This window comes from Hippoglossus stenolepis, chromosome 16 (assembly GCF_022539355.2).
Source record: "Hippoglossus stenolepis isolate QCI-W04-F060 chromosome 16, HSTE1.2, whole genome shotgun sequence".
NCBI lineage: Eukaryota > Metazoa > Chordata > Actinopteri > Pleuronectiformes > Pleuronectidae > Hippoglossus > Hippoglossus stenolepis.
This window is the reverse complement of record NC_061498.1, coordinates 1,129,659-1,141,731: the sequence shown is the minus strand read 5'-3', so window position 1 is coordinate 1,141,731 and position 12,073 is coordinate 1,129,659. Positions and strand designations below refer to the sequence as shown.

Sequence of the window (12,073 nt, the reverse complement as noted above, 5' to 3'; positions counted from 1 at the left end):
GGTCATGTGATGTAACCGGATGTATTCAGCAGCTGATGATCCAACATGGAGGAGAAGTCATCGGGACCCGGGGACAGAACCGGGACCGCGGCTGAGAAGCTGCGGCTCCTCCGGCAACAGGAGCTGGAGCTCTGGAGGAAGAACGCGCCGCGGCTCCGGAGAAGGAACCTGATCACCGGCCTGGGCATCGGAGCCTTCGTGGTGGGGATGTGTATCCTTTACATAGTCTGGTCCCAAACCTTCATGTATAATGAACCTTCACTGTTTACCTGTTCTCACCATTACATAGACTGGTCCCTGACCTTTACATAGACTGGTCCCTGACCCAACTGGTCCTGACCTTTACATAGTCTGGTCCCAAACCTTCATGTATAATGAACCTTCACTGTTTACCTGTTCTCACCATTACATAGACTGGTCCCTGACCTTTACATAGACTGGTCCCTGACCTTTACATAGACTGGTCCTTCACTGTTTACCTGTTCTCTCCTTTACATAGACTGGTCCCTCACCATTACATATACTAGTCCCTCTCCTTTACATAGACTGGTCCCTCACCTTTACATAGACTGGTCCTTCACTGTTTACCTGTTCTTTACGACTTCCGACCTCTCCTTTACATAGACTGGTCCCTCACCTTTACATAGACAGGTCCCTCTCCTTACATAGACTCAAGTCAGGGACATTATATGAATGTCCTGTACACTTAAAGATGATTTAACACAGATACTAATGGTCTCTACACTGAACACAGTGTTGTTTCCTTCAACCTGCCGTCTCCAGTCACTTACACCATCCTGTCGGTGAAGCAGGAGAGAATCGTGGAGGAGCTGGATGAAGAGTCCAGGATCCGGATCTACCGAGGACCTCGTACTGGAGCCAACTCCTGAGCTGCTGGGGATCAGCACCTGTGACATCACAGCCACTCTAACTTATTTAACAAGGACGAACTCACTATGTTTCTTTTCTGTTTGGGTTTCATAAAACTCACAAATGAAATCAACGGTTTGTGAACTTTGTTATTTGTGTTGATCGTTGTACTTTTCACATGTGGAAACACTAAATATGTACAGATCCAGATCTTCCAGTGAATCCACAATAGAGTTTTATTTATTTACTTATCCTAGAAATTCTCATATAAGCCTACAATTCAGTACATGTACAAAGTAAAGAGTAACAAATACTTAATGTATATTAATATCTATCGGGTGTAAAAGGAGTTTTCTTTACAGAACATTCCTATTTGTACCAAATTCTATCAATCAATCAAATTTTATTTGTATAGCCCATATTCACAAATCCCAGTTTGTCTCATAGGCTTTAACAGGGTGTGACATCCTCTGTTCTTAACCCTCAACAAGAGTCAGGAAAAACTACTAAAAACCCTTTTAACAGGTAAAGAAGGTAGAAACCTCAGAGACACGTGAGGATCCATCTCCCAGGATGGACAGAAGTGCAATAGATGTCAAGTGTAAAGGAGAACACCAAGATAAAGGTTTTAGCAGCATTGATGAGGGTAAACCTTTTGAAGTATAACTGAAGGTCAATGAAATGGTGGATTATCTACATCTTCTTTAAATCAGTTTCCCTCTGTTCCTCCGGAGGGTCACGGGTTGAGCCAGCTGACATTGGGGCAGACTACATCCTGGACAGGTCACCAGCCAATCACAGGGCCCAGTTCATTTCCGCTGCTTGAAAACGACTGGGCAGATTCCACAGAGAGTTAGAACCATTGAACCCAGTTTAATTCATCCACATCACACTGTGACTTCAGGTGGTTTCATTTATCAGAGTGGTTTGTCTTTTACAGTCGAGGTTCATCAGCTTCACCTCCTGATGCTGTGAAACTCCAGAGAATCTAGAACAATGAAGCTTTTACAACAACGACTTCTAGACCCACATGAGGAACTTTCAGTATATAGAACTATAAGCAGTTTATATACTGAGCAGTAAATTAACAGTGAAGTCGTTCTATAAACTGAATGTAGAAGCCTGAGAGAAAGTGTGTGTTTACACCAAATACTGCTCAGTTATAGTTATAGTATATTTGTATATTTCATCTTTTTCTCTGATCTCTGGTCTGTTTGGGCAGTTGTTGGGAGGCTTGTGGTAACTCGCCAGCGTGGCCACTAGAGGGCGCTATAACTCTTTCACTGGGATTTCAAACGGTTTCATGATTCTTGTGTTTGTGTAAAATGACATCAAGTCAGTGCAGAAACCCAGAGTGAGAAACTTCAACAGCTTCAACATGGACAGAATAAAGACTCATAAATATAAACCCAGAGACAGGAAGTGACACAGAACATCATTTTGTTTCTCTTGGTTTTATTCATGTTTGTCTTGTTTACATCTTCGTCTTCTTCACCGACTCTGCTCCACAAACCAACGGCTCCTTCACAATGGTTGGAGGGAGGGGTTTTAATATATGTATATATTTGTATATAATATATTAATATATATACTATATACAGTCAATGGGGGCAACCAGGGAGGGCCAATCAAATTCCTGGAGGATGAGCTCACTGGCCAATAGCTTCTTCTAACTTCTGATCTTCTGCTGCAGTTTGTTGTTCCCACAGATTTCTGGGGATGAATGTGATTTTATTCCAGATCAGGTTGAGAGAAGATAAGAGGAGAAACAACCACAGGCCTGAGTGTGTGTGTGTGTGTGTGTGTGTGTGTGTGTGTGTGTGTGTGACGTGCACGCCATGCATGTGCCTTCCTCGGGTGAACCCAAGTCAGACCATGGAGCTAACCCCATGTTACTGAAAGTAGACTTTCCTGTGTAGTTACTGTAACATGGAATTACCCGAGGCGGGTCCGGTGCCGGACGGGTTCAGAGCCTGAGGTCGACAACACGTCCAGTTAAAACGAGCCAAGTGACGTGATTGGCTGGAGAGTGCTCCCACAATGCACGGTGCCCCCCCCCTGTGGTGACCAGGCTGCTCCTCAGCCAACTCTGCTGCTCTCTGCCCCCAACTGAAAAATAAAAACCAGTACACGTGTATCACAGACGGTTCAGAAATCCACCAGGGGGCGTGTTACACTGAGAGGACTGAGAGCTTGGTGACGTTTTGTGTCCTTAAGTCCAAACAGACGTGGAAACACACCCAGAGGAACCAGACCCAGTTTACCCACAGATCACAGAGTGAAGGAAGAGCCGAGAAGGTTTAACAGGAACGAGTTCACCAGTAGAAAGAGAACAAACGGAATATGAACATGAAGCAACAGATCCAGTGAAATTCATTCAACCTTGATTTTAACTCAGGAATAAGTTGAGGTAGGAACTGTGGATAGAAACTAACGAGACATTCCAAGACACAGAGAAAAGTAAAAGCATGAGGAATAAACACAGCACATACAATTTAATATAAAGAAAAATGAATCAATTGAACGGAAACTAGAACAAGAACAACTGGGTTTAAATAAAGTGAGATTAAAAACCTAAATTGAGCTTCAGATGTTATTTGTCTGATTCCATGTTGCAGGTGCACGATGAGAGAAACTGGATCAACTGAGCTCAGTGAAAACAGCTTCAGGTAAAAACATCTTTAAATAACTGTGTTCAGCTCGGCTCAGACCTGGTGTCTGATCCGGTGTCTGATCCGGTGTGAACAGGAAGAACCTGGAGAGACGAAGAACTTCACTCACTCAACTCTTTGTTTCTTAAGTCATGATGGTCGTTCATCTCAGTGGAACTCTCACGGTTTCTAAACAGGTGGTGAGATGGTGACGTGTGAAGCAGGAAACATGAGGAAGGATTAATATCATCATTGTGTTTCTTCTTTATTTGTGAAAGTGTGATAAAAGTAGTTTTTCTTGTTTTAACAGTTTGCATCAGCTGTAAAATCCTCTGTGTCAGGAGGTCGAACATGTAAACATGTCATCTGCACAGATGTTAAACATCTGCACAGGCAAACCACAGAGAAGCTGAGGGATCGATCCTGTTCAGTGTTTGAGAAGCTTCAGTCAAAAACCAGGACTTTTTATTTCATGTGATGAAACAGTGAAAGTTCTTTAATCTTTTCAGTCTTTACAGATTCATGTTTAAATCCTCAGCATTATAAATGATTTAATATCCTCTCCTGTGTCAACATGTCCTGCATATGTGTGTGTGTGTGTGTGTGTGTGTGTGTGTGTGTGTGTGTGTGTGTGTGTGTGTGTGTGTAGATGTGTGTAGATGTGTGTAGATGTGTAGATGTGTAGATGTGTGTAGGTGTGTAGATGTGTGTAGGTGTCTATATCTCCAGCAGCAGCCTGTCCAGACTTGTCTTTATGTGTTTGTATAGGTAGAGGTCAGACTAGTGTAACTTCAGGGCCATGCAGGTGTGTGTGTGTGTGTGTGGGGGGACTTTGTGTGTCTGTGAGTGTGTGTGTGGGCCAAGTAAATTGTACAACTGGTGTTTGTAGTTTGCAAAGAGAAGAAAAAGACGCTGCATCACAATAATACATCTATTAGTGGACGTGGATCACAGGTGCATTGTGGGACGTTGCTGGTTGAATCCTCTACTTGCTGCAGCGTTAACTTGAGTTTGAATCAGTGTCAGTTTTGCTGCAGTTCAGGTCCTAGAACATCTTTTCATACGAGACACAGACTGAATAAAACAGCAGATTCATTTACATCCTCTTCTTTATTCAACATAAACCTTGTGCAGTTTCTGTTCATAACGAACTTGTTGTTTAATCAATAAGGAACAGGAGGAATAGAGTTTGCCACGGCCAGGATCTGACTGTTTATCTTTGGTTCAGTAGTGTAAATGTTTGTCGGTGAAGAGGAAGAGGAGCAGCCCAGAGGAGCAGAGGGAAACTAACTGTTAGAAGACGGAGGCTGGAACTTGAGGTATGTGTGAGGCAGGCACGGACAGGCCACGCGTAGTGAGCAGGATCTCAAACCGACGCTCTGAGCGGCTCTCATTCAATCTGCTGTTTAATTGTTCGCTGCAGGTCGGACTCGTGCATCAGATGTGACCCGGTTTAAACCAGATTTACTGACTTAAAGATCCACAACTTCAGCTGTGACTGGATCATCAGCTGAGGATGTTCAGGACTCTGACGATTCAACAGACAGAAGCTCCATCGTGTTATTATATCATAAACAGATATCTGAATATAACAGCACAGAACAGAGAGTGTGGATAAAAGAGCAGAACGTTTTATATCTATTATTATTATTATTATTTTACAGTCATTTCATTCACAATGGATTTATCCCTCCAGGGAAAGTGTGGTGACTTAATGTTACATGTTGTATACTATTACATTTGTACATATAGACATGTATATTATTATTATAATAATTATATATATGTCTATTTCAAAGTTCACACATGTACAAATACTCTATATATCCTTGTGCGATCATCCCGTGTATTTATCTGATTTTATTCTATTTTTATACTTTCACATAAAGTCGTCCTCATTGCTGCTGTAACAAGTGAATCTTAACTTATCTTATCTTATCTTATTGATATCTTAACTTATCTTATCTTATCTTATTGATATCTTAACTTATCTTAACTTATCTTAACTTATCTTATTGATATCTTAACTTATCTTAACTTATCTTAACTTATGGACGACACAGCTCAACTCAAAAGCATCTACAAGTTGAATGTAATGAATCATAATTATCATAGTTATTGTTCTGTATTCAATACTTTAGTTACTTTAAGCATGTTTTACTAATATTGGCTAAATGCCTTTAATTAACAGTTAAAGTAGCTTTAGATGAGTCTTTTTTAATCTGGTCTCTAACAGACGATCACTGCGTCGTGTGGAACTAAACGTTCTGCTGCTGGTTCCAGGTCTTTGCTTTAATTTGACTGAATCCTGTGGAACAACTGATTTCTCTCTGCCTCCACATGTGAAAACATACATGGTCCAACAAAGATTCCCAACAACAGAAACACAGCAGAGGCTGCTGAGGCCATTTTCCCGTCTCTCTCTCTCTCTCTCTCTCTCTCTCTCTCTCTCTCTCTCCCTCTCTTCTCTCTCTCTCTCTCTCTCTCTTCTCTTCTCTCTCTCTCTTCTCTCTCTCTCCTCTCTCTCTCTCTCTCTCCCTCTCCCCCACATTCCAGGGGAGTTCAGTCGCTCGGGGTGAAAACACACACCCTGTAAGAGGAGAAGTGATGGAGGAGGTGGAGTTAACGCTCAGTCGTCCCTCGGTCTCTTTACTTCAGCCACGACTCAGTTTTCCTTATGTGAGGAGGAGGAGGAGGAGGAGGAGGAGGAGGAGGAGTGATGGTGACGTGTGTTCATTTCTTTCTCATCCTCTGAAATCAACTGTTTTGAATTATTCTCTATAAACTAATACAGTACAGCTCCACTCTGTTCCCTCCACCTCACTAGTGGATTCAGTGGTAACGACCCAAACTCATGTTTTATACCCACTGTTGTGTGTTTATCTTGTTTAGCACATTACTCCTGAGACACGTTGTTACTGTGCATGACACATTTGTCTGGAATGAACAAACTCACTTCATCTTCAAAGTTGAACTCAGTTTCTGAAGCTGAATTACAGGAAGATGAATCATCAAGACTACAGAGCAAAGTTATGTTGTTTTAACGATTCTAAATCCTCTGATATGATTCTGTAACTCACACAGTCCACGTTTGTGCAGCTTCAGCTGGAAAACATCTTTTCCTGCGGCAGGAAACCGCCTCTTTAAATAATGAACCTCATATAGAACGATGGTGACATCACAGATCATTATTCTGATAAACCTGAACATGAAGTCAAACTTTTCTATCTTTTATTCTGAAGTTATTGAAGATTTATTTTCAAACCAGAAGCAGCTCGTGTTCCTCTCGTGATGCGAGTTGATGGGGAATCGGATTTTTCCACGGGGAGGGTGTGTGGGGGGGGGGGGGGGGGGAAGAGCGTCTGAAGCAAAAAGAGAAAACTCTTCTTCTTCTTCTTCTTCTTCTACCCACAATGCTTATGGTGACTCATATCGTCATCCAGGGGCGTCCAATCAGAGGAGACCTCCACCCCCTCACCCAAATGTACACACACACACACACACACACACACACACACACACAACACACACACACACACACACACACACAAACAACTTTGGTAATTGACATAACCCTGAAATAAAATCCTGACCTTCACACAGACTTTTGAACGTGGGTCAGGAATCGAGCAGACGCCCAATGTCCTCAGTCTGTAAGGTGGACACACACACACACACACACACACACACACACACACACACACACACACACACACACACACACACACACACACACACATCTGGCCTGCTGATGTTGATCTATATCAATGGCAGAAACAACTTTTAGTCAGAGGCTCTCCACGGCGGTCGATGCCCCCCCGCCCCCACCCCTCACAGTCCAGAGAGACTGTCCAGACCAACACACACACACACTTTAACACAACGCTCCTGCTGAGTTGTGTGTTGGTCCAGTAAACTCTGGGCCTGTCTCCGACTCGGGGGAATGTTTCTGTGTTTCTCTGCGTGAAGCTTCTCCAGAGTCTCATGAAGACGTGAGCGTCCACTCGTGGAACAGCTCTGAGTCAGGAAGGAGATCTGTCTTTCCTTTTCTCCACAGGAGTTTTGATCCTTTTGAAACACTTGAGTCACAACAAAAACTAATATTGGAAAACAGAAGAAAGACAAAGGTACATCCTGTGTATGAAATGGTTTTAAGAGCATAAGGAACCTCATCTCCCATGAACCTTTGAGAACGATCCTCTCCAATCCAGCTGCTGCTGCTTCTTCTTGAATTGAACCTTTAGTGATTTTCACCTTTGTCTCTTTTCCTCGTGAGAACTGCAGCATGTTAGAAACCATGTGTCTGTGCGTCGGCCTGTGATGAGCTGGTTACACGTCCACGTTCTGACACGTGCACACGACCCTTCAACGCTTTATACATGATATAAACATGATGTGTCTGTGGTGGATTCAGGTTTTACACACGTTGTGGGGACCTGAGTTTCTCACATTATGGGGACTTGCAGTAAATCGTAGAGTTTTAAGGTTAAGATTAAATTAGTTTTAGGTTCATGTTGCGGTTAATGGGTCTGTGGTATCTCATATCTCATTAACCTCGAGGTTAAGTGCAACTATGTGACTCACAGTTTTGTTCTTATATTTTAAAACAGTCAGTACTGAGCTTGCTCTCTGATGAACTGTTAGTATGATCTTAGCGTGTTCACCTGTGATCGGTTGTGTGTAGTTGTGTGTTTGTCGATCAGCTGGAACAATGTGGCACAGACACTTTTCTTTACCTTTGGTCTGGAAACACGACGCCTCCTTCCTCTAACCCGACCCTTCATCCTACAGGACACACCCCCCTCCCCGCCGCTCTTCTACCCTCAGCCGCCCCTCCCTCCATCCCTCTCTCCCCCAACACCCCAAATCTGCAGTGTTTTCCTACATGTGGCGACTGCGGCCGCTGATATCCACCCTTTCCACTGTCATTTCTCTGTCTGTTCCCACACCAGTAAAACCAGTGGACCAGTGGAACCAGTAAGAGAACCAGTGGAGGAACCAGTGGAGGAACCAGTGGAAGTCGGTGGGGCTGCAGGAGCCCAGGGTCTGTGTGAGTGAATGGGAGTTCTGGTTGTGTTAGTGCAGTTACTCATTGAGGCCACCAGGGGTCGTCAGAAAAGCTCCAGAGCTGCTCAGATCCTGGGTCCTGTTATAAACAGAGGATAATCACATTGTTACTCACACAACTGTCACACAACTGTCACACAACTGTCACACAACTGTCACACAACTGTCACACAACGACACTCGATATCTGACACCAGCGTTTCACTGACCTTGGACTCTCACACATGAACTCCGCAGAATGTCCGCACTGATGGGTCCGGACTTTCTGCGGAGTTTCTCCTTCACGTATGAAGAAATGGGAAATTCTCCGCTCGGACCTGCAGAGCGTCCAGGTGAGGGGCGGAGCCACAGGCAGGACGTGACGTATAGATTCCGCTCTGGAGATCACGTGTTTGTGTTTGCAGGACAGCGACACCGGCGTCGTCCCTCATCACTGAAAGTTGACATCTGCGTCCTCTACGTAAATGTTTCCTCTTCTCATCCTGATTTATCTCTGTTGTTGTTGTTTTTCCGTCGCATGTTGGAAACGCCAGCAACTTGACGTCCTCCTGAAATTATCTGGAGTTCAATGCATGTCAGCAGCTTCAGTGTCACTCGGCTGCACAGCTGTGGTCATTGCAGCCGAAAGGGAAGATTCACCTCCATGATAGAAGTCACATGAGGGAAAAGTCTCATGGCTCTGGATTCTGACCAGCACATCTGGAGCTTTATCAATAAAGAAGAAGACAATACTTAAAGAATACTCTCTCACTTGTCTGAAGATGCTGCTTCTGCTTCAGTTCATTAAACTATCGGCTCCTCTGCATCACGTCTCCAGGAAATAACCAGATCCTGTCTTTGCTGTTTCAGCGTCAACATCCCGCCCATGGCAGAGTTGGTGTGAGGCTCACATGAGCGGAGCCACTGATTCCAGGGTTCTGTTGAGGCTGTTCACTTTAGATTTACTTTATCATCCACCTCATCTGATCAGTAAATAACTAATTAACCAATTAAACACAAATGATATAGATCTGGAAAATACTGGTTCGTGTATTTGTCTTCAAATCCTGTGAAATATCTTCACAACTGTGTCGACTGAGACTTTGTGAAACTTCTGTTGTGGCCTCGCTCCATTTCTACCGGAAGGAAAACGTCTGATAGGGAAGAAGAATCGGAAAAGAAGGGAGAGATGAAACCAGGCCACAGTGTGTGTGTGTGTGTGTGTGTGTGTGTGTGTGTGTGTGTGTGTGTGTGTGTGTGTGTGTGTGTGTGTGTGTGTGTTGTTGGCCCTCTGCTGATCTCATCAGCCACCTCAGAAACCAGCAGCTCCGATGTCTCAGAACAGAAGCAGCCAATAGCACACACATCTACTGTGGTATCGGCCAATCAGCAGCAGCCGTCAGTAGGAACCCGCCCACTCCCCTCAGCTCCGCCCACCAGTCGCTGCATCTGGAGAAGTTTCTTTTCAGAGAATTTTCTTTTTGTCTCAAAGTGAAAAAACCTTTGTTGTTTTCACTGCAGATCCTTTCTGAGCTGAACGTGGATTCAGAGGTTGATGAGACCGAGACACTCGGGGTTCTCCAGCAGAGACGAGGAACAATGAGGTGGAACATCAACACAAAACTATCTACTCATATATTCACCAAGTTTCCTGAGATGTGACATATAAGCTTCATCCAAACTTACACGAGTACGTTTAGAAACAGCTGAACTCTGCTGCAGACGCGTCGGACGTCCACACGACTCCAGAGTTTAGGCTGAAGCTCTTTAAAACAGAGAAGCTGGAAAACGCTGCTGGAGCCGATTTAGTTTAAAACCAGAAACTGAGATGTTTGTAAACGATGACGTAGACAAACATGGAGAATCACGAGTTCCTGACCCTGTTGTCGGAGACGAGATGGTATTCAAAGAATTTGCAACCTGAGTGGTCACGTGACGTGTTTCAGGCGTGTTAGTGTGGACAGAGATGTCAGTGAAGCCAAAGCGTGTTGATCGCCCCCTGGTGGCTGGCTGCAGTACAGGCCATAAACCCCACCTCCTCCATGTTGGCAGTTGGGACAGGGACAAGGTCAAAGATTGTGTATTCTGTCACATTTGGTAGTTCTTATCACACCGATGTTTGTGTGTCTGATAAATTGGGTTTTAGTTATTTGATGATGTAAAAAACAGGGCGAGTCTGACTCACAGTTGTTGAGAGTGTGAATCGTTGTGACCTCGCGACCTCGGCGTCATCGCTCGTGCACCGACTCTGATCCTCAATGATGCAACAGATGTCTGCGTTCGTATCAAGGATGTTTCGCATTTCTGCATCGCTGGAGGAAGTGGAGACAAGTCCTCATGTCCAGTCCGTGAGAAACTGTCTCCACCCTCTGATTTCTGCAAACAGCTTATTTAAATCACAAGCTACTTACAGACGAAGGCGATTAGCCACCGTACGATCGGGGCTTCTTCAATCAGGTTCATTCTAAGATTTTGAAAGTCATGTGTTGCACAGAAGCACCAGAGGCTCATTAAAATAAAGCAGCTCACACTCTGCACAGGCTCTGACCTCGGCCCCGGAGCTTTTCCCCCCGTAGAGACGGCCCTGCCCGACAGGGAGAAGAAAGAAACGGAGGCAGCTATAAAGAACAATTTGTAAAGCAAAGCCCCAGAAAACTCATTTAAAACACCACCTATAAAACTTCAAAAACAAGCAGGTCCAATCTAAGCAGTTCCTCCTCTTCATCAGCGAGATACAGCCTCTTTACCCACAAGCCCCCTGCTAACGTGGCTAAGTGCTAACAGAAAACAGCAGTGGCTTTAGGAGGTGGGGTGTTAATAGGCTCTCAGAGCGGCTAATATGGAAAGAAGGACTGTTTAAAACTTGCTGAGAGGGAGAGAAAGAGGAGCATAAAAAGAGGAGAAGAAAGGAGAGGAAGAGGTGACCTGTGGCCCCCCAGTGTCGTACTGGAAACCACCAGAGGGGGGCCATTTTAAAACAACTCCATAAAGTGGTTTAGGAGTGTGGGGGGGGCAGCGTGGTGCCGCTGCTGACGTTTATATGTGTCCAGGTACCAAAGAGCCGGGGGTGCATTCAAAGATGGCCGCCTTCCGGCCTTGTGGCAGGAGCTGGCGTTCGGCGAAGAGACGAGTAAAACTTTGAGATCACGGGAAGAACGGACGGAAGAATTCAGACTCTGGTTCAGATCTGAAAACCACGATTTGTTTGTCAACAAATGTTCGCTGATGGTTTGAGCAAACAAACAAACAAACAAACAAGAATCTCTCTCTCTCTCTCTCTCTCTCTCTCTCTCTCTCTCTCTCTCTCTCTCTCTCTCACACACCAGCAAGTGTTCCTGGTTTCTGAGGAAGCAGTAAACACACCAGGTATCCCAGCATGCTCCCTGTTTCTCCTCCTTGATCTTCTGATGTGTAAAACCCGACGCCGCCAGCGGCGCCGTGCCGACGCAGCGGGAGCGTGCACCCACATGTGCAGCAGCAGTAAAATCAGCTCCAATGCTTTTTAA

At 44.6% G+C, this 12,073-nt stretch overlaps 1 protein-coding gene across 1 annotated transcript; it reads left to right on the top strand.

Annotated features, from left to right (window-relative positions):
* Positions 1–11: 11 nt before the first annotated feature.
* Positions 12–1,003, top strand: LOC118123491 (cytochrome c oxidase assembly factor 3 homolog, mitochondrial). Its single transcript, XM_035180909.2, has 2 exons — positions 12–211; positions 784–1,003. The coding sequence occupies exons 1-2, from the start codon at positions 46–48 to the stop codon at positions 888–890; spliced, it is 273 nt and encodes a 90-aa protein (XP_035036800.2). The 5' UTR covers positions 12–45; the 3' UTR covers positions 891–1,003.
* Positions 1,004–12,073: the final 11,070 nt, after the last annotated feature.